The 23131-nt window shown below is 45.8% G+C and overlaps 1 protein-coding gene across 9 annotated transcripts in view; it reads right to left on the bottom strand.

The window, feature by feature from the left end:
* BRD4 (bromodomain containing 4) overlaps positions 1–23131 on the bottom strand; it is an 85223-nt gene that overhangs the window by 32987 nt on the left and 29105 nt on the right. For 7 of the 9 annotated variants that reach the window (XR_009049136.1, XM_057708227.1, XM_057708228.1 and 4 more), the window contains exon 2: positions 906–1224. Coding sequence is in view for 7 of the 9 variants with exons in the window: in XM_057708227.1 (XP_057564210.1) it covers positions 906–1190 (285 nt within the window). In the remaining 2 variants the exon portion in view is untranslated. Of the gene's footprint in view, positions 1–905; positions 1225–12823; positions 12841–23131 lie in introns of those variants that run through there. The other 2 variants (XM_057708226.1, XM_057708230.1) reach the window with 2 other exon arrangements.

The raw sequence follows: 23131 nt of genomic DNA, 5'->3' as shown, positions 1-23131 counted from the left end.
TAACTTGTAAACCCATGTCTGGATCAACTGCAACAATCATCTAATTCCAATTCCCTCGCCCAGGTGAGTGTGTGGGATTTGGCAAACAGCAGAGGGCAACTTAAAGACAATTAGTCCCTGATGCTTTGAAGAATGGAAAAAATTAACACATTTATCCCATTTGCTTCCTGAGGTTCAGAGAGAGGTACAAGTTGAGCTTCCAGAACCATTTGCTAAGAATGTGGGCAAATGGAAAGCTCTCAAAGGAAAAAGGAGAGGATCAGGGATACAAAAGCAAGTGCAGTGTGGCCACAACAAGGCAGGCAGGTGTGTGTGCAGAGGCAGTTAGAGGCAAAGCTGCACTCACACCCCATTCTCTACATCCAGGCCACCTTCATGTACTTGGCTCTTTAGGAGTTTATTTCACTAATTTTCCCTGCCCTGTGCTATGGGTGATGATGATGACGCCCACACCAAAAGAGGTACTGCAGCAAGCCAGTCCCTCTCACAATTTGACCAACCAGGTCTGCTGAACCTACTAGGCCAGGCAGGCCTACGATGTCTAAGGAGAGAGGACCACCATGTGACCCCACTTTAGCTCCCCAAGGAACTGAGAAGCAAGCTGCAAGCACCCCTCCTCTGTTTTAACCTCTCTACATGATACTTCCTGGAATCCCAGTATCAAAGAAACCAGTTACTATTTAAGCCAATCGGCACATTCTCTCTTCTTCCCTACTTCCATTCATCAGGACTGCTGAAACCATGCATGCAAGGGCCTTGTGTGGGTGCTGGATTCAGTGCTGGACCTCCCACTTTCATAACGACTCCCAAGGCATCTCCACCCTCCCATAAGTCCACTCTCACCAGGAGCAACACAGGAGGAGACCTGAAGGATGGCAGCCCCGGACCCTGCCCAAGTTACTCACAGGGAGGTTTAACTTGACGGCATCCACAGGCTGCTGGAAAGGCCACGCAAACTGGTGTTTCCATAGTGTCTTGAGCACCACTTTGAGCAGATATTGCAGTTGGTTGGTCTGCCTCTTGGGCTTGTTGGGGTTGGAAGTCTCCGGGGGAGGGGGGTTGGTGCTGGCTGTGTTGGCTTGCTGGGGTTGGGCCTGGGCCTGCGTTGTAGACATTTGGGTAGTTTCTAGTCCATCCCCCATTACTGGCAGATTTCTCAATCTCGTCCCAGGGCCGCTCTCCGCAGACATGCTACTGATCCCATCACATTCTTCACTGGGCACTCTACAAGGGAAGAGAAAAGCCACCATCAGAGACCAGGCAGCAGATGGGTGCCACTCACAATGACATATTCCCCCAGGGCTGTGGCCTCCAAAGGCTGAGCTCCTCTGGTGAAGATCAGGTTGGCCAGGGAGATACTCCATGCACTGACTTAAAAGGGCCCCAGATCCAGTAGGGAAGAGATCAGGTACCGACTTCGAGGACCAGGGCACAGAGTCTAGAGTCAACCGGGAGCTGGAAGGGGCTGTGGGAGCTATGGAGTTCACACGGAAGTGGGTACGATACGCAACAAACCAAGTTTTCACCTGAGAGTTTTTAGGGGACACTGTGTGTGGGACAGCATGATTTGCAAGCCCCAAATTATGTCATTTTCATTAAAATTCTTGTTTGCATTTGTGGCTCATGAAGCATCTAGCCAAGTCAGTAATTCCACCTGGTGTGTGGGGGCCAGGCAGGATGGAGCAGGAAGACCAAGCTGCCCGCTTCCTGATTAGCCCACGCAGTCCACTGCTGAGTGCTCACACTTATGAAGAACATTTTCTTGGTAACTTAAATAATGCATGTTTGCTGATTAAAGAAATACCACAAGGTAACTGCTGATAACATAAAAATGAATCCATACTTGACCCACTGTTTTATTAACCAGCTTTTCAAAACTTATTTATAAAGGTGTAGAGGGGCACCTCCTGTGATCTCCTGGGGGCTGGGGGGTGAGGGGCAGCACATGAGCTCCCCACCTCCCCTGCCCCATTAGTGCCTTACTAGCACTCTGTCCTGTGCACTGCCCTCAACAACCCCTGCTTCAAGGCATACCATAAGAATCCTTGCAAGGACGACTTTGTACACCTGGCTAGTTATTCTAACAGGACAACCACAGGGCAGTGTGTTCATGTTTTTAATGTCAAACTGCCCCTCAGAAACACACTAACCCACCTCTTATTCAGAATGCCGAGAGTTTCTTCACTCAATGAGAAGAAACATCTGCTCAAAAGTGTACTGATGATCTGCACTTTTTGTGCACTATTTTTCTGACACTTTTCTACTGGCAAGAAAAAGGAATGATCAATCCTTGGAGGAGGGAAGACTGTAAGCTAGGAGCTGCCTACCTGTAATAAGCAACTGCAGTAATAAATCTAAGAGTTCAGTGAGGGTAAGAAAACCTCCGCAGCTGAGAAAGTCAGGCAAGGGCTTAGGAAAAGAGGGCAAATTTTTAGGACTGCAGGACTGTAGTAGGCAGAAGGGACAAGAACAAAACAAGCAAGCCAGCTTGCCCTGTCACAGATTTCTTTCTGGAACACACTTAGCACATACTGGGCACTCTAGCTGCTGTTGAATTACTTTATAATACAGTCCAGTGTAATTTAAAACAAGGTTCTCACAATGGTTTCTGTAAATGCAGTTCTGGCAAATTACCAGATTTTAAAAGCAGAGGGGGAGAACTCACTACATAAAAGCAACTCAGGGGTGAGTCTGTCATGGGGGGCTTGGAGAGCTGGACCTCTTGGCCTGAAGCCTGACAAAACCAACATGGCCAGGAAGACAGACCGCTTTCCTTCCAGGGTGCTCTGGTTGGCCACAGGTCTAACTATCAACTGGCTAGAGAACACACGAAGAGAGTGCTGCTCCAAGAAAAAGGCTGCCGCAGGGTGGGAACCTGTGCGGGAGCAGCCCATGGCCACTGCATGCAAGACTCTGGTTCTTAGGGATCTGAGAAGTGAATCCTTGTTTGCTTTAAGCGGAAGGGTTGTTCTCTACCCCCTTTCACCATATAGATAAGAAATTTAAGAGTGCCTTTTGCCTATTCAGAGATGGGATGCCAATGACCAAGCAAAACAAAACAAAACAAAACCCCAAATAATTCATTAATCCTTTAGCTCACAGGAGAGGACAATACTGTCCAATGCTGGAAGAAGGGCATGTTTCAGCAGTGCGAGTTAGGTGTCTAGATGTGTTCTTGCATCTGATGCTAAACTCACCTATTTAATGATGTCCATCTGCTTCCAAGATATCAGCAAGAATTTGGAGTTTGTGCCCTCCCAGGTCGCTCCCAAGACCCAAGAGGGAAGGGACAGGTCCTATGGCAACCTCTAAGTTCTCTACATAGAGAATACCAGCCCAGGAAGAACACTTACAGGAAGGGGGGTTTGCAGTTACAAAGCCGATTCCTGGTACCTCTCTTGTACACAAGGTACTAAAGGTGGCAAAGGGACACCCAGAGCTAAAACCAGATGGGGATCTGCCATATGAGTGTGATGGGGACTGGAGGTGGAAACTGGCTGGCCAGTAGCCTGTGGAGAGCATCCCCCAAGCCAAGAGAGCAGTATGCTAGGAGTCCTGGACCACGAAGGGACATTTCCTGAAGAAACTTAATTTGATGATGGGCCGGTGAAACTCTGCAAATAGCACAACAAGCTTGCAGAAGCACTGTTGACTATAATAGTTTCCAAAGGCAGACGTGACTGGATAGGCCTGCTTCAGGCTCTGGGGATACAAGGCACTTCCCCTTTCCCATTAGGGGTACTTTTGGTACAAGTAAGTCCAGCACTAAGGGCCATGTGGTCCTGGAAAGAAGTGTCATGCAATGAAATCAAGGTGGGACAGAGGGGATATACTGGTGTGAGGGAGGTACATGAAGTGCACCTGGCTGGGAGCTTGGAAAGGACAGGGTGGATCCTGGAGCCCTGACTTGAGTAAACATACCCCAATGAAAGCAGGAAGGAGGCCACATACAGATCCAGAGAGGGGGAGCATCCAAAGGCTGGGATAAGGTGTGGAATCATCAGAAAGAGCTTGCTCAGAGAATAGAGGGAAGAGAAATCAAGGGGCTAGGCTGAATCACCAGACACTGAGCGTGATGTGGGAGGAAGGAAGGAATCTGGCTGAGAGCACTTCACTGCTCACCTAAGGTGAAGCAGGATGTGGAGGGCAGCCTAAGGAGGCAGCACCCTGGAAGCTGTGTTGGGCTGTGCATGGAGCCTTGCAGACAAAAAGTGTGACTTTATTCCTGAAGTGAGTGGCAAGGAAGAGAGAAGATTTCTCCAAGTTCTGAGGTTTAGTTGATAAGGAGTGGGATCTCAATCTCAGAGAAGTAGGGTCTATAGCCACCAGCAGAGTGACATGCCAGGACTAGGGTGGGGCCATGAGAGGGTTCATAGAACAGTGTCCCTGGAGCCACCAGGGGAACACAGACTGGCTTTAGGTAGATGGCATTTAATTACTTATTCCGCTCTTTTCATTTCTGTTTATTCTCTTTCCACCACTGACAAGGAAAGTCCCTGTTTATGCCAGTGTGAAAGGCTGTGCTCAAATGCGTCAGCAGGCAATACTATTATCTGGATAGAATTTAAAAACATTGTTTTGTTCTCATGGTTTTTAATTTTACTGATATCCATGTGTGGCTCCTGATTTAGTTTCTTTTCAAAATAAACAAAACAGTAAAGTGATTAATACAACACCACCACCACCACAAAACCCAGAGTTAAGGATATAAGTATCAATACATGACAGGAATAAAGTGGGAGTGGTGAGAGCAGCCTGGCCTGTGGCTTCACTCTATGACCCTCTCCAGAGGGGAGCCAGCTAAGACCTGCTTCAGGTTCCTGGTGGCAAAGCCAGTGGGCTAGGAGAATTTGCAGAAAACTGCTGGAAGAGGGATGGAGGACGGAGAGGGATCCACAAGATGGCAGACTACAGAGCGCTCCCTCGCAAATCCTCCATAGGATTAACCCCATTTAATAATTTATTGGGCAACAACAAAAACTGGGTTTGGGGCTAGTAAGACAGAAGGGGGAGGAATTCCCTGGTGGTGCACTGGTTAAGAATCCGCCTGCCAATGCAGGGGACATGGGTTCGATCCCTGGTCTGGGAAGATCCCACATGCCATGGAGCAACTAAGCCTGTGCGCCACAACTACTGATCATACACTCTACAGCATGCAAGCCAAAACTACCGAAGCCCAAGTGCCTAGAGCCCGTGCTCAACAGCAAGAGAAGCCACTGCAATGAGAAGCCTGCGCACTGCAACCAAGAGTAGCCCCCGCTCACTGCAACTAGAGAAAGCCCTTGAGCAGCAATGAAGACCCAAGGCAGCCAATAAAGAAATAAATAAATTTATTTATTAAAAAAAAAAAAAGGCAGAAGGGGGAAACAGAAAGACAAATCACAGAGGCAACACACCAGCTGGCCAAGAGCCTTTGGTTTGGTGGCCGCAAATGAGATACAGAGCTATACAGGATATGCTGAGTGCGTGGACACAAGTATTGACAGAGGGGAAGCACCACAGAGAAGGAAATAAATCAGTGGGGTTTAAGGAACCTGGAGTCTGCTAGGAGAGGGTTTTCATGCAGCAGGACCAACATGTCCAAAGGAGCTAAAGGGGATGAATGTAACTGTGGCCCCATCATGAAGGGCTTGGGTGTGCTGGAGAAGCAAGCCTCAGAGGGAGGGTGCCTTTAAGTGAGGATACAGAATAATGTGCAGTTTGGTTTCCACTATTAGGTCTCTCCTAGAAAGAAGCTCAGCCAAGCATGTGCCAGGTGAGCTACGGGAGGCAAAGGACAGGAGCAGCCCCACCCTGAAGATGTTCTGGCCCTAGGGCAGTGGAGGTCTGTCAGCCACAAGGACTCAGACTGCCAGGGGGCCGAGCCAAGCGCATCCCGCCAGGAGAAAGTGGGCCCTATAAATTTTCTATTAAGTAATGACATTCTGGAACTCTTCAAGTAGTGTCCCCGAGGCAAGACGAAGTCAAGGTAAATGACTTCTGGAGCTTCTGGGCTGGGCTGTGCCTGTTCTCTCTCCAAATGGACTCTCAACAAAGCCAAAGGTGGAGGGCTCTGGAGGCAATCACTTTCCTTCACCTTCAAGCCAGGCCCACATGGGCCCCTGAGCCAAGGAAGCTGAATTTTCTCCTCAAAAAATGAACAGAGCTTTTTCTACAGAAAATTCGACCCTTTAACTTTGTCTCATTTCTGCTTTAAACCACTACCGCTACCACAGAAGACAAAACACCCTTTCTAGCTTGCCAGCTTACATCTGACAGTGATATTTAAATCCTCAGAACTCTGAGACTGCTTCTAGCCTCATCCTCACTTTAAAGATAAGGAAACCCGGGCACAGGGAAGTAACTTACCCAGCAAGTGGAAAGTCAGGCCACTTCTATTATGGACTACTGTGGCTCATAATCTGACAAGATTCCTGGGAAGTTCCAGTCGACCTTTGAGCCAAAGAAATCTCCACTTGTGAGCTGAACATGCACCTCTAAGAGAGTCCAATGCAAACAGCCAGGACAGGCTGGCCCATCTTAAATAACATGAAAAACTAAGCATAAGACCCCACATATTTGTAACAACTGAGGTCAATTTATAAGGAAAGAAAATGCTGGAGGCTGCCAGCTCAAATGAGAAGGCATGATATGTGTTTGACAGATGACATGGGATCCATAAGTACCTCAAAGTTTGTCTTACAAAGCTCTGAGGACAATCAATGACAGGTGACACCCATGGCTCCGATGTGACGGATCACGAAATACAACAACTGAGCCATGGGGATCATCATGGGATGCCTGGAACTCCTGTTCTGTACCCACTTGGGGGCCTGGGCAGGGCTCTCACCTCAAGAAGCCACACCCAGAGAGGGCAGCTTGCAGCTCAGCCCTCCCAGGACTGTGGGCAAGTAAACTCCTCAGGAAACTTTAAGAAGCCATTCATTCATATTGCAGCAAGAACACCAGGGAAACCAACAAGAATCTCTACTCTGTTGTGGGCCAAGAAAGAGAGGCACTGGTGAGCAGCATGCTGTGTGAGAGCTAGGATGACTTTTCTAAGGCCCAAATCCAACTGAGTTGACACCCTGGATAAATTCTTCCCACAGTGGTCACCACTACCCTGCACTGTCCCAGCCCCTAGCATCAACACTCCAAACAACACGGTGGCCACAATGGGCCCCTTCTCTGTCACCTTCATGCCTTTCATTTGTTGTACCTAGTGCTTCCCTGATCTCTGTCTAGTGGCTCTGATGGTCAGCCTCACGCACACACACCTGGGAGCCCAAGGGCAGGCCCATCTTTACTTCCCTCATCCTCCCAGTACACAGCAGGTGCTCAGTGAATGACTCAGGTACAGAAGTCATCCCACAGTGACCACACACAATTGTCACCCTGGGGCTTCTAGCTCAATTTCAAAGCTTTGGAAAAGGAAACCAGCTCACACTCTCACATGGAAAATGTGACTACTATGTTCTCACTTGCTCAACCAATGCATCCCATCTGAGCTATATGCCAGGCTTGGGGACTCTGCAATCAATATGATGTTCCTTGAGCAATTAAGCAATACTCGGGTAAGTATTGTGAAAAAGAATGGCAGAGTTGTTGTGGCCATGGACAGAGAGGATGCGCACTCCTGCGGAGGGTAAGGCAGAGAGGGACAAGACTTATGATGGAAAGCACAACTGATGCAATAACACAGGCACAGGTCTGGAGGCAGGAGAGATACCAGTGCATGTGAAGAACTGAAAGGAAGACAGGAGGGATGGCACAGTACAAGGGCCATGTGACCATACTGGGCTTTTGTCCTTCACAAGTCCCTGACTGTGGGGTAGGGAATACAGTGAGAGGAGCAAGGGGGTGGAGGAGTACTTGGATGGGGCACTGGGGTCAGATTCCAGGGACACTGGGAGGTAAAGACAATACAAGAATCTCATTCTTACCTAGAATATAGTTTCATCCTCAACTATACCTGTACACAGCAGCATACTGTTTACAGATGCAAAACATGGGATGCATGGGGACAGGGTAAATCAATGAGGGTGCATGCAGGGCGGTCTCTGTGTGCTCTGAGTCTCACAGGAAATGAATGGCTCCGCACCATGGCTCAATGGGGAGAGGAGGCTGAACACTCCAAGTTACAAATCTATCTTCAGATATGGAGGAATTTATTAACTGGATTCTCACGACAAAGTATACACCGTCTTCAACCAAAGTTTTACATCTGAAAGATCCAAAAATGCTGCTCCCTCTCTGTTTTCACACTGACGTGTGGCCAAGAGGCAGGAGCCAGCAGGTATTGTGTTGAGATAGTTGAAGGTCAATGGACAGGAAGAGAATTTCACCTATTGTTTCCAACCCAAAGAAGGTTGCATGACCCAACCGGGTGTCCAATTTCTGGATCTACTCCCATCAGATATCTTATAACATGTTCCCAGCTTAGAGGAATAATAAGAAAATGATGAAGAGAAATTAGATGGTCAGTGTCCTGGTTCCCAAACTGAGTGATGAGGCACCACTGGGTGTCACAGTAACTCACAGAGGCACTGTGGGAATTATCGGCACAAGGTAATTGATGTTAGACTGCACTATATTCCTTTCAACAACGTCATATCTTACAAAGCCTACATTCAGCAGTTGCGGTGATAAAAAGCAAATATAGTTGGCCCTGAAAATCTGTAAATTCAACCAACTGCAGGTCAAAAATATTCAGGGGTAGATAGTCTAGAAAGTTCCAAAAAGCAAAACTTGAATTTGCTGTGCACTGGCAACTATTTACATAAAATCTACACTATGTTTATAATAATTCACATAGTGTTTACATTTTATCAGGTATAAGTAACCTAGAAAGGATTTAAAGCAGCAGTCCCCAACCATTTTGGCACCAGGGACCGGTTTCATGGAAGACAATTTTTCCACTGGGGGGACGGGGGTGGTTCAGGTGGTAATGCCAGTGATGGGGAGTGGCAGATAAACCTTTGCTTGCTCGTCTGCTGCTCACTTACTGCTGTGTGGCCCAGTTCCTAACGGACCAGTACTACGCAGCCTGGAGGTTTAAAGTATAGGAGAGGACAGAGGACGTGCAGTAGGTTATATGCAAACACTATGCCATTGTAAAAAAATTTTTATTGGAGTATAGTTGATTTACAATGTTGCATTAGTTTCTGCTGTACAGCAGAGTGAATCAGTTATACAGATACATATATCCACTCTTAGATTCTTTCCCCATTTAGGCCATTACAGAGTATTAAGTAAAGTTACCTGTGCTATACAGTAGGTCCTTATTAGCTATCTATTTTATATATAGTAGTGTGTATATGTCAATCCCAATCTCCCAATTTATCCCTCCCCTCCCCTTTCCCCATTGGTAACCATAAGTATGTTTCTAAATCTGTGACTCTATTTCTGTTTAAGTTCATTTGTATCATTTTTTTAGATTCCAAATATAAGCGATATCATATAGTATTTGTCTTTCTGTCTGACTTACTTCACTTAGTATAAATCTCTAGGTCCATCCATGTTGCTGCAATATAAGAGACTCGAGCACCTGCAGATTTGGGTGCCTGGCAGTGGGTGTGCGTGTATGTGTCCTAGAACGAACCCCCCATGTATACCAAGGGACGAGTACACCATGTAAAAAACCAATGTGGGATAGCAAACGTGGGTGGCAAGTGCCTAAGGTTCTGGTTCTGAAGTTTGAAGAGTTGTGCAGTACCCAACAAGTACATACATTCCATAAGGAACTGGCTGTAGTAATCCAAGAATATAATATCTTTCCTTCCATTTTATGTTTTTCCCCCCAAACAGCTACACCATTGTTGGGACATTAGTACTTATTCACTTGTTTGTATTTAACCACCTAATAAATAAAACTGTTAGGTATTTCCTTTGGCCTAAGATCATGATGGAAAAAACTGAGATGCTAATGATGCTGTGAACCAATGAAGTTTGGGAACCTCTGAGTGGGCTAATGAAAATAAAAATGTCAATTCTTTTCCTATGTTTATAGACCCCTGATTAAGCACTCCTGCTTTCAAGGATATTGTTTGCCATCATTCCAATTCATCTAAGGACAGGCAGTATTTAGCAGACAACACAACTGTTTAATGTTTTTCAAATTTGAACAGAAGTATTTTCTTTCCTGGGGATTAGGAGTCAAGACAGACATGGGGTAGGCTTGGGCCTAGGCTTCTGAAGGCAACTAAGAGAGGAAAAGAAAAAGGCTGATTCCTGGAGAATAAGTTTCAGTTCTGTCCATTGTGAGAGGCTGACAGTTACACTTTGTAGTTAGTCCACGTTAACTCCTGGTGTCCCAGAGTGCCCATGAAGCCCAGTGACCCCACCTTGACTCCATCCTGTCCATCCACTCACTTCCATCTTAAAGTGACACAGTATGCAGGGAGTAAAATGCAAGGGAAGGCAGGAACAGTGCAGGTTAACTGGAAAGCTTCATGAACTCTCCTGTGAAATACAGTGACCATACTCAGCAAAGCTTTATGCAGGCTACCACCACACGCATCTGTGCTAGGGCCTAGAAAAGCTCGCCAGTAGGGAACTGCTGCTTCCTGGGCTGATGCCCTATACTGAACAATTATTTAATCCTCACAGCATGCCTACATGGGAGGTGGTAGCATCATCACCTTCACAGTCATCCTCCTGGCAACAAAGAAGCAGAGTGGGTGGTGGTCTGGTCACCAGGAGGTCACCCAGGGCTGTGTCTCTTGAGTGCTCTACTCCACAGCTGTCTCTGCTCATCAAGCCCAGGGGCGAAGGACCAGTCAACTGCTGGGCCTAGAGGGTTTGTGGTTTGGCTGAGGGCACCCCAATTCCATGTCCTGGCATGTATTAATCAATAGACTTGCCCTCTCTACAGAAGCAGCTGAATGTCACGTAACCCTCAAGCAAGTGAAGTTAGCTTCCAAAGAAATTCAATCCACCCCCCTCCAAAAAAAAAATCAGTCAAGATAATTCTCGCACCACCTGGCCATCTGTGACTTGGCCCACACCATGGGTGAAATCAGCAGCACACGTCCCTGCTGGTGCCATGGGGAGCGGAGACCAAATTATTTACGCTTCTCAGGCAGTAAAGGGCCCAAGGGGCTGTGACTTGAACTCGTTTCATGACAAGAAAAATGCTAGCCAATGCCAGCTGACCCCAGTCTCTCATGAAATTACAACTTCATAGTAGCACTCACCCTTCAGACACAGGAGGTCCCCCCCACCCATCACTGCAAGGTTCTCCTATAAAGAATCATTTGGGGGAACCGGTTTGCAAGGCAGAAATAGAGACACAGATGTAGAGAACAAACATATGGACACCAAGTGGGGAAAGCGGGGAGGACTGGGGGTGGAATGAATTGGGAGATTGGGATTGCCACATATACATTACTAATAAGAAAAAAAATACCAAATTGTACACTCTAAATATATGCACTTTATTGTATGTTAACCGTATCTCAATAAAAGCTCTTAAAAAAAAAAAAAAGAATCACTTGGAGGCAGAGCGAGATTCTAACAAGAGACAAGAGAAGGGGATGGGGGACCCTGACTTTGGTAAAAACCTGGCAATTTCTCAACCCTAGCCATTTTGCAGCAAATCTCATCCTGTCCTAGGAACATCTTTCTTGAAATGTTAGTTACACTGGTTATGGAACACATCAGAAAGTATGCTTCCTCCTGGTCCCAGAGCAGAAGCTCCTTCCCATTCACAGTGAAGGCCTCTGTTTCACTGCGTGATCTGTGTCAGTGGGGAAGCACAAACGGGATTACTTTTCCAACTGACCAGCTTGGGCGGCTGATAAGAACAGCGCTTGAGTCATCAGCCAGACTGAGGTGTCTGGACCCTGGCCAGTGGCTGTGCGCTAAGACAGCTCTTAGAAGCCTTAATCCTCCTTCATGCAGCTTGTACATGCCCTGCCCCCCGCCCCCTGGACTTGTCAAGCAGGGCCCCATCACCTCAGACTCAAGCTGGCAGCTGCCTTGAATCAGGCGACCCAAGGTGGAGATGAGCTGGCCTTCCACCTAAGGGTGTGCAGACACACTCAAGCTCTCTGTCCCCCACTGGAGGGAACTAGGCCCATAAGGACTCTGCAGAGAGAAAGACCAGGAGCCAGACCCAGGCAGGCCACAACCCCACCAATCAGATGTCCAGTCCCTTTGCTTTAGAAACCAATCAGCAGGCACATTAAATTAGGGGCAGTGAAAATTTTGCACCACCTTTTCCCCATGAAAGCTTCCAGCAGCTGGAGGTACAGTAAAAGGTTCCACTGTGACATACAGCTTACATCATGGTGTTGATCATTAAATCTGGGCAGATGATTTGTGAATTTAAAATGTTCCCAAGATGGGCATGCAGGTAAAAAGAAAACAAAACTTTCACGTGGACAAGATCAAAACTACTAAAATATATATGAGCAGGGGTAGGTTAATTTTTCCTATAAAGGGCCAGAGAGTAAATATAGTCAGCTATGCAAGACATACAGCTTTTACAATACTTAATTTTGCTGTTGCTGTATAGTGAAAGCAGCCTGCTAACTATCTTCAGATGAATAACTGTAGCCATGTGCCAGTAAAATTCAGATTGGCCTGCCAGGCCTTAGTTTGTAACCCTTTTTGTAGATTTCTAGACTTTTGTGTCAAAGTGAGAGAAATGGAAATGAAAAAACGCTATGTTAGAAAAGCAGAATGCACAATTACAGATGAAATTAGGTAAAGATGTACAAGTGGGTGGATACATGAAACCATAAAATGAAGTGGGATATGGTGCAGGTCTGTGGACGACTATACCCTACTTACATTTAAAAACCAACCAACAATCTGCCCCCTTTCACAAGCCCTCACTGACCTCTCTGTTGGTGTGGTCTTGATCTGTCTGCCTCTTTACCTGGTCACTTGGCCTCCAGGCACTGCTTCTCAGAGCAGCTTTGAGCTGGCCAAGTCTCCAAATTAGAGGCTGGAAGACTGACAGAAATACAATGCCATTAATGCAAACTCTGTTCCCTCACTGACCTAGGTCTCAGGTCGTGCCCTTCACAGTTAAGGTAAGAGTGACATTTTCTTCTGGTTGCCTCTTCTAAAGTTATTACTCCTACTTCTCTATCTGCCTTTACTTTTAAACCTTTTATTTTTAGTGATTTTGTTTTCCAAAAGGGCTGTTCTGGTGTATGTAACACTGAGATTAACCCACACTACAATATGAAATGCCAATAGAACAGATTATTCTTCCACGTAGAAAAATCCTGCTTTGAGACGTGGACTCTGATACAGCCACAGAGTCATGCAGATCGCAAAGCCGAGGCAGGCAGTGGGGCCAGGCACTTCCTTAGCCTAGGTGAGAGTTTTCCAGTAGGAAGGAAGCACAGGGAACAATGGAGAACAGAAGAATTTGCAAGGCAGCAAGACTGGGAGACGGTGTTCACTTCACAAAAGGTAGAGAAAAGTACTGAAATAAAGAAAATGTCTAACAGTGAAAAACTAGGATTAGCTAAACAAGGTCGACAGTACAGTCTGGGGTGGACTGGGTGTAGACCAGAAAGCTTCTTAGAGTGACGTCACATTGGTTCCCTGGAACCCTCCCATTTCCACCAAAAGAATAAAATTCAAGCGCATGACCCTCATGAATGAAATTTAAAACCAGTACAAATAAGACAACTATGGTATTTCTAGCACACCAAACACCAGGGAAACATTAGTGTCGACCCCCAAGCAAGTGGTTAAAGTTAAGCTGTTTGGGAATTTGGGAGGCCAAGAGGAAGGTAAATGAAGTGCAGATGATGAAGAACCTGCAACAGCTGATGGGGGACTTCCCAGGTGGTGCAGTGGTTAAGAATCCGCCTGCCAATGCAGGGGACATGGGTTTGATCCCTGGTCCGGGAAGATCCCACATGCCACGGAGCAACTAAAGGCCCATGAGCCACAACTACTGAAGCCCACATGCACCTAGGGCCTGTGCTCCGCAACAAGAGAAGCCACCAAGCTGAGAAGCCTGCACACCGCAACGAAGAGTAGCCCCCACTCTCCACAACTAGAGAAAGCCCACACACAGCAACGAAGACCTAACACAGCCAATAAAAATAAAAAATTAAATTTTTGCATCACATGGGGGAGAGGCAGTCTACTGTCTGTGGCTGAAATGTTCCAGAACACGCCTGGTCACAGGCACACAGTTAGTCCTGCTATGTTTAAGGGGAAACAACATAAAACTGATGAACAGATCCATGAATGGGAAAGGCGACATTCCAACCAACTCTCCTACAATTTCATTCCCTGGGAAGCAGCCTCCATAGTACCCAAGGCTAAAAGGGTGGGAGATATCCCCACAAGAGCACATCATGCCTCTAAGCTTCTCTTCAAAGCCCCAAAATGGTAGCTGAGAGGAAGACTCAAGACTATCTTACTGGGGAAATAGGGGGCCCAGGATGAGGGCTAACACAAGTGCCTCCAGAGACACCACAACCCTGAAATCCAAGTGACACTTCAGCCTCAACCAGGAGTCCTCACTGAGAGGGAAGGCCAAACCAGGCCTTCAAAGGCCAAGAAGAGACTGGAGACACACCAAGGAGACAGGAACAGATGCATTTATCAAGGACAAGGGCAAACACTGATTCAGGGTTTAGAGATGCTGGAGAGCCTAGTTACCTTGATGAAGAACTGATGCTTATGGGTGACTTCTTTAATGATATTATCCTCTGGCCTTCACTGTGAAGCTGATTTTTAAAAGAAAGAGCTGAGAAGGAGGATACATCTGTTTACTATCAAGCACTCTCAAGAAGTGGCTCCAGCTAAGATGACTTTTCCTCTCATCTTGCCTCACCTTTCATTAGGTACAGAGCCCAAATAATAGTGAAAGCTGACAGTGCCTAAACTAGACATACACTGCCAAGGGTACAGCAAAGGCTGGTGCTCTGACAGTCAAGCAGCCCCAGGGAAAAAGGCCGATGGACCCTGGCTTCCACACAGCACTGACTGGAATTCCAGACAGGTGCTTCTCCCCTCAGGTAAGGGCAAGCCACCTCCATGCACTGAAAGGAGGTCTCTGCCCTCAGCAAACATTCAATGTTTACTTTTGCCCTCACAATCTAACCATGTCAGTTTGAGATGCATGTGTGGATTTAAATAACCAACCTCCTCTAGATCTCAGTAACTTTCAGAGTGCAAAGAAGCCAATCAGGAACAAAACTCACACTATTTCAAATGAGAACAGCTAGGGAAGCAAAGAACTTGACCGGGACCTGCTTCTTTGTGAAAACTAATGTTTTTGTTTGCCATTAATTCCACCTAACTTCCACTGAACTAAAAGATCCACAGAAGTCAAGTGCCCCAACTCTGACACAGACAGGAAAGTGGATATAGGTGCTAGAGAGAAAAGGTCAAACACCATAAAGCATGTTTGACCTCTAAAAGGGGCGCGGGGGGCCTCCATCCCAGTCTCTAGCCACTCTGCTCTGGGCAGCAGGGCCTTGCCGCAGGCAGTGACCACCAGCAAAGCCAGCCCTGGGTGCTGTGCCCCAGGGGACCTCAGTTGCAGCAAAATTTCACAGACTCAGATTCTGTTGCACAGCCCAAGTTTACTCCCTGGCAGACATGGTCAGGTCAGCTTGTCCTCAGCATCCCTTTAGGAAAATAAAAGTTGCTCACTGGTGAGGGGCTTTCAGATCATAAGAAATCATTCTGGTCAGGGAACTAAGATCCCACATGCTATGTGGCATGGCCAAAAAAAGAAAAAAGTAGACTTACATACCCAAGATGTTCCAAACATACTTAAATGTTCTCCAAAACTAAACTGGCATCAGTTTAAAAACTTTAATTAGAATTCAGTAAAATTTAAAAATTCAGTTCCTCAGTCACAGTACCCACATTTTGATGATACTCAAGACCCCATGAGGTTAGTGCTGATCTTACTGTAAAGAAGTGGAAGGTTCTTCCTGTAGAAGCTAGCAGGGCTGGGGCACACATGTTAGGAACTCAGCTCCAGGGCCAAAGGGACCCAGACCATTACACATTCAGAGCTGGTTTCACCCTAGTCAGTTCACACCCACCACCTTAATCATCCCCAGACCCACCTGTGCTTTACAACAACTTGCTATTTATAAACTTAAATATATTTATTTAAAAGAAAGCATTAACATCTCACATGGGATGTGTCAACCTGTATGAATGGAAAACATGGGAATTCTTAATATGGGATGCAACTGTTGATTTTCCACAATGTTTACTCTGGTTTTATAAGTCAGTGCCCTTATTTTAAAAAAATAGAATAAAAACTTTAACTCCAGAACTTTTTTCATCTTGCAAAACTGAAACTCCGTACCCATTAAACAATAACTCCCCATTCCCTTCTCCCTCCAGCCCCTATTCTACTTCTGTCTCTATGAATCTAAGTACCTTACATAAGTGCAATCACACAGGATTTGTCCTTTTGTGACTGGCTTCTTTTACTTAACATAATGTCCTCAAGGTTTGTCCATGTGTAGCATGTATCACAATTTCCTTCATTTTTACAGCTGAACAATATTCCATCATATGGATATACCATATTTGTTCATTCACCCCTCCATGGACACTTGGGTTGCTTCCATCTCGTGGCCATTACTGCTATGAATATGGGTATACAAATACCTGTTGGCGTCCCTGCTTTCAAGAAAACGCCTTTATGTTTGCTGAAGTACATGAGGTAAAATATCACATCTGCAACTTACCTTCAAAGGACTGAGGGGGAAAAAAACCCACAAAACCCTGTGCAATGATAAATAAAACAAGTGTGGCAAAATATTAATTGGTAGATCTATTTTTCGTAGCTATGAAACTTTTCAAAGTTAAAAGAAAAGAAACAAAGTCATTATCTTAAAAACCAGCACCAGCTGCTATGAAGAGAAAGTCAGTGTAAAAATAAGTACAATGAAAACAACATTGGCATGGCTGCTGGCCCAAGATTCTGGGTAGCACTTGATGTACACAAAGGGAGATTAGCAACTGATGAGACTTTTTCCTCAAAGTGACAGACAGAAGGACTGTGGGAAACTGAAAAGGTATATGTGCCTTTGTCCCATGGGGATTGCTAGTCCTGGTACTAGCTGAAGTCAAGCCACTTTAGGGGTTAGGTATCCTACAACCTGGGAACATTGTTGAGGGGTTGGAGAGCAAATGTATCATGGAGGCTATTGCAGGAACAAATCAACACTGGGGGTGGGGGGTGGGGGGGCGCGAGCGGAGGATGGGGTCAGTTGTTGAGGCCAAAAGGGAGCCCAGGATTAACTGCTGAGCCACCACAAGACAAACATATCTGGGTACAGGAGCAGAGCAGAACACCAGAGCTGAGTAACAGGGGTGAGTGAGATCATTTGGGTGGGACCTCGTGTGTCCCAGAGAGGAGAGTGCCCAAACTGAAATCCCTGCTAGGGAGGTAGGCAGAGTTGTGGGAATCAGCAGCCTCCTGGATGGTGACACCACAGGGCAGGTTAGAAGCGGTAAGTGTGGGGCCACGTGGTTTCAGGCACCACAGGTGCTCCTGGGATTTTCAATGAGGCTGCTGGCAACTTGGGGGTGGGAGCATGGTGGGAACCAACAACAGAAGTTAGCTTTGTCCGCCAAGAGTTGAATAGTTGATGTGAAAGGAAAGTGGAAACCATTCCAGAAAATGTTTAACGTGAGGTACAAAAAGCCTTTTAAAGCATCAAGACATTGAAGGGGAATTTCGGATCAAGGTGAACACAGCAAAGACAGAGACGAGATGAGAAAACAACTTCTGTAGAAGGTTCCAGAGCCTGGGCTAAGATCCTGCAGGGCCTCCAGGTTCCTTATAACTAGAGGGAGGGGACTGGAACACAGGTTCCAGTTAGCTCCCTCCCAGAGGCTGTTTTGTGAGACACACGCAGATTTCAGCCAGGACTACTGACACTGCCCTGAGCCCTCCACAAACTTGGATGGTTCCTCCCACTAGTGTAAGGAGAACGGAGTCATTTTGCATTTACCTTGTTCTGGCCTCAGCAGCTGGTGCTACCCAGGACTGTGCACTGTACCAAGCTGATGTGAGTAAGTCAGCACGTGAGGGTGGCTTCAGAATAGGGTGGAGGGCGCCAACTCAGGCAGATGGAGGAAGGCAGAACTCTGAGTCCACCCTCAACAAATCACATAAGTGAGCTCTTTCTATGGCAAAGGAGAACATGCAACAGTACCATTTGCTACAGGGAAAGAAAGGTCAGAGAACAGGCACTGAGTCCTCAGCCCTCCAAAGCCTGGTGAAAACCACCTGGGTCCCCACCATGCCAAGGCAGCTGCAACAGGCAAGGCAACATGAAAAGCCAAACAAAGTGAGCTATACAGTCTGTGTGTGTAACAACTGGGGGAATCCAAAGCGCAGAACCATCTCAGAATTGCTTCATCTCTTCCACCTCTGGCTGCCCTGTTCCATTCCCCATGTTCCCAACTCAGCCCCCCACAATTCCAGGCTCAGACATTAGTACCCAGAGCCAGCAAAGGTTGAGATGCTTCACCAAGATGCCTCCAAATTACTCCAGCAGAAAGCTAGGCTTCTTACCAACTCAAAACCAGAAAATAGATGGGCATCATTTCCCCATCCCTAAATGGCTAACAGGATAACTTACTTTGATGAAACCAAGAGAATGGAAGCTGGGAAAGGTGTGGCTTGTGGGGGCACTGCCCTCTCCCCATGGGGACACCACCTACAGCCAAGACCCGCCCTCACAGACAGGAAGGCACAGGGCACTACCCCCCAGGGTGCCACCGCCACCTCAGCAAGGGGCTCATGTGAAGGAAGGTTTCCTGAGGAAGGAATTTACATTTTTGTTTTATTCTATCTCTTGGAGATGTTTGGTTTAAAGGCAGGATAGACAACTTAAAATCACCTGACCTCCAAGCTCAGGTGGGGGTAGAATGTCACACACTTGATCACAAGAATCCCCAATGACAGAGGCCTGTGAACAAGGTTTTGAAACCCAGAGAATGAAGTACCTGAAGATTTTATTGAGGACTCACTTTGGATTAAAAATAAGCTCCGATCAAGCTGCCCCCCACCCCGACATTTAAAACCAGAGTAAACTGAGTGCCATGCAGATTATTAGAAGTGTGCTCAAACGGAGTCAATGCTGAAAATTTAGTACTGGACCATTTAAATTCTCTTCAAACTGCAGCAGACTTATAATGGTATTTTCAACGTGCCTTCACTAATCCTGTTACCATGTTAGAGCACAAAAATAGAATCTGTTCCCTTGGAGTTCACTGGTTGCCATAGGAATGGCATCAAAATTCATTATACTTTCAGGTGCAGAAATGCACCATGGGGGCTTAAGAAGAAAAACCCTTATCAAACCCAGTTCAAACTCACATCCCTTTAATAATAAAAGGGTGCAAGTATGTCTAGAACACAACTCAAACAGATGTGCTCCAAACATATAACACCAGCCCTGTGGAAGACCCTCTAGGGAAACACAGCCAACCTGACCAAGCTATCCTCCTGACCAGGACCCATGATACACCATATTCTGCCCCCAGCCCGGGCACATATCAGAGGCAACAGAGCTCACAGCACACACACCTTCCCACTCGAGGCCCACAATTTTCATATTTCTGATATATTCCATTTTCATACTGACCCATATTTATGAAAACATAAGCTTTCACCCCCAGTAGATACAAGTTCTCTAGTGAGTTAGGCTCACTATCTCTAGCAAGTAAAGACAGAGATACAGGCTATTATAGATTTGATTTCAACCCAAGGTATGATCTGAGATGGTTTAAAAAGCGTTCTTTATAAAGAAAAAAGTCTATTGCATTACAGAGGTAATGGTCCCAGCAGGACCTAGATGGAAAGAGGTAGGCATGATGGCACTTTAGACCCTGCAGAACTCCAAATCAAGGGGTTCTGATAAGGGTTGAGCTTGCTCCTTTTGTTAACTTTGCTCTGTGATCCAACTACTGTTCTTTTAACAGTATCTATCTGGCCTGCCCTGCTTCTGAATTTTGCTGCCCCACTTCACAGATATGTGCTAATATGCATGTATCTTGTGTGGATCTATAAGGAGATGGTGTTGAGATTAAGAACAAGCTGAAAACCAACTGGTCCAGGCTGGCCAAGTGGCAGAGGCCTAGGGATGACTGGCTATACCCCTGTCGTTTGAGGTGTTCCTGGTTTAGGTGAAAACTTTGGATTTCTGATTCAGCTGTTCAACAAACACCTTACTGTGTATTTTTTTAATACTACAGGCTCTTGGGATTCAGCAGAAAGACACCTGCCCTCATGGGCTCACATTCTGGCCCAGAGGTGGGGGGATGGGGACAGGCTGACAACCAAGAATGAAAATAACAACTAAAATTATGTGATGTACTATGGAAAAAAGAAAGGATGGGGGCACATGGCATCGGAGCTTTTAAAAGTCCCTACTCCTTGGGACTTTCACAAAAGCAAGACTGTGGTTCCTGATCTCATCCCACTTCATCCGTATTAAGCATTAAAAGAAGTAACAGTCTACCTAGCTAACAAATTTTCTCCACTGAAATATCTCATTCATGTGTAAATTACTCTAAAGATGGCTCCCCAGATATGTATCTATTTTGAACACAGGGGCTTGTGGCTTACTTAAAACCACAGCTTCCATTCAGTGACAGAATCTTTATACTATCTCCTTTAAAGATAATGAAAAAGGACAGAATTTATTTACCTTTGAGAATTTATATATAAGACAAAAGAACTCATTAAGCCAGTTCCACACTACAATTTTACTTTTTGCCTACACATTTATTATACAAGCATATTTTCCTGCAAAGTGTCATGTCTGAGAGGCAAGTCATCCTTGACTCCACCCCTCAGGCAGGATACAATGACAGCAAATCCTAGGTTTACCTTGTTACAGCCAGAAGAATGCAATTCCTTCTGGTATACCAGTTATTTTGCTGGTAGTAACAAAATGATTCCCTAAATAAATGTTACAACTGTAAGCCCTGCTGAATGACAGCTTCTCAGATGACCAAAGCCTCAGTTTTCATTTCACAAATATGCTCCACCTTTAGTTAGGAAAGCAGGCCAAGAAGAATACCCTAGTTATAACAAGCCACTGTACTTATACATTCCCTACCCTGATCTTCTACCTCAGAATTCTCAGAAGTTTCACAGCTCCTATGTGCCAAAGGCAGAAGTGTGCCTTCATCTGGAGAGGTGCTTTCATGACCCCTACCCATGACCGCAAACTCAGGTGAATTATCTACACCCCAAGGGTCTCCTCCTTGTTGCTGGAAACTGTGGCCCCAAAAATCCTCGCCATTATTTGGACTAAACAATGGGCTACAGAGAAAGCTGTGTGCCTAATAAAACACTGTAAGCACATGGAAAATATCTACAGATGTTGTTTGAAAGCCCGAACACCCCAAACTGAAAGCATCCTAGGTTTTGCATTTCACAATTTCGGGCCTTAGAGGATTCCAGCAAAAGGAGAGCAGATTTGTGCTCATCGCTGGGCAGGCAGGAGGACAAGCACCTCCTTCTGGATTTCAGTATCCTCGGAAGAGCTTACTCACGCAAGACCACCATGCCCAGTGCACACCCGGGGGGTCCTCACAACAGCCATCTACCATCAATGCCAATAGCTCAAGAGGACCAACAGAAGCACCACTCAAAACAGTGACATCTAGGGCTTCCTAGGTGGCGCAGTGGTTAAGAATCTGCCTGCCAACGCAGGGGACACAGGTTCGGTCCCTGCTCCAGGAAGATCCCACTAAAAAAAAAAAAGAAAAAAAAAAAAACAAAAAAAACCAAAAAACAGTGACATCTAGATGGAAAAAGCCAATGAATAATAAACTCACCTTTAACTCAAAACAAGATCAGCTGAACCTCAGATGCCAATGTAAAAACAAAAGCTGAGTGTAAAGCAGTTATATTCCAATAAAGAGCAAAAAACAAAAACAAAACACAACAAAAAAAAACAAACCCCGAAAACCCCACGAAAGCTGAAAAAACCCTGAAACCCAACAATCAGAGTGGCTGTTTAGCATGGGGGTGAGGATGCAGGGTTCTGGTCACTTGAAGGCCTAGAAAGGTTGCACCGGGTAAGGCTACCACAAAGCCCATCACCACTGAGAAGGCAGGCTTATCTCCATTCCCAGGACACCAGATTAGAAGCACTCCACTGAAAGGGGAGAAGAGCAGTTGAAGGCACAGAAGGAAGCAACAGCTGGCAATTTGATAGCAGGCAAGGAGACAATTATGCCGTTTTACCAAAAGAAAAAACAGCCAACAATTTAACTGCCATGGCAGAGAATAACTGCTTTACGTGGCCTGTGCAGGCACAACCTGTTAGTCTGTGATGAATATGATCAATATCCAGCTAGCTACCCAGAAGCAGTAAGGCATACCCACGAAAAAAAATTTTTTTCATTGTGGTAAAATGTACATAAGGTTTACCATTTTAATAATTTTTAAGTGTACAGTTCAGCAGCATGAAGTACACTCACACTGTTGTTCAACCATCACTACCATCCACCTCCGGAACTTTTTCACCTTCCCAAACAGAAACTCTGTCCCCATGAAACAGGAACTCTCACTCCCCTCCTTCCCCCAACTCCTGGTAGCCACTATTGTATTTTCTGTCTCTACGAATTCAACTATTTTAGGTATCTCACATAAGTGGAATCATACAATATTTGTCCTTTTGTGTCTGGCTTCTTTCACTTAGCAGTGTCTTTAAGGTTCATCCATATTGTAAGCATATGTCAAAATTTCCTTCCTTTTGAAGCTGAATAATGTTCTATTATAAGGACATGCCACACTGTGTCTAACCATTCATCAAGTGGACATTTGGATTGTTTCTACCTTTTTGCTATTGTTAGTAGTGGCGGCATGAGTGTTGGTGAGGGCACATCCCTTTTTACCTCAGAGCAAAGATTCTGGTAGTTCATTTCGAAAAGTTTTCCACCTCAAATGACTAGCAGCAATAGCCTCAGCACTTAAGTCAGTGTCAGGTGCTCACATTCCAAATTTCAAAAGGGCCCAGACATAGTCAAAACAGTTCACTGGGCTTTAATAATAAACCAGACCACCATTCCTCTTCCTCAGACTAAGAAGGTGGTGCTCTGCAATGAAGATAGCAGAGGAAAAATCCCGTAGCAGATTTAAATAAAAGCCTTCAAACCAAGCATGCCCAGA

This window comes from Hippopotamus amphibius, chromosome 15 (genome assembly GCF_030028045.1).
Source record: "Hippopotamus amphibius kiboko isolate mHipAmp2 chromosome 15, mHipAmp2.hap2, whole genome shotgun sequence".
In the NCBI taxonomy this organism is placed as follows: Eukaryota; Metazoa; Chordata; class Mammalia; order Artiodactyla; family Hippopotamidae; genus Hippopotamus; species Hippopotamus amphibius.
This window is presented reverse-complemented; position numbering and strand designations above follow the sequence as displayed.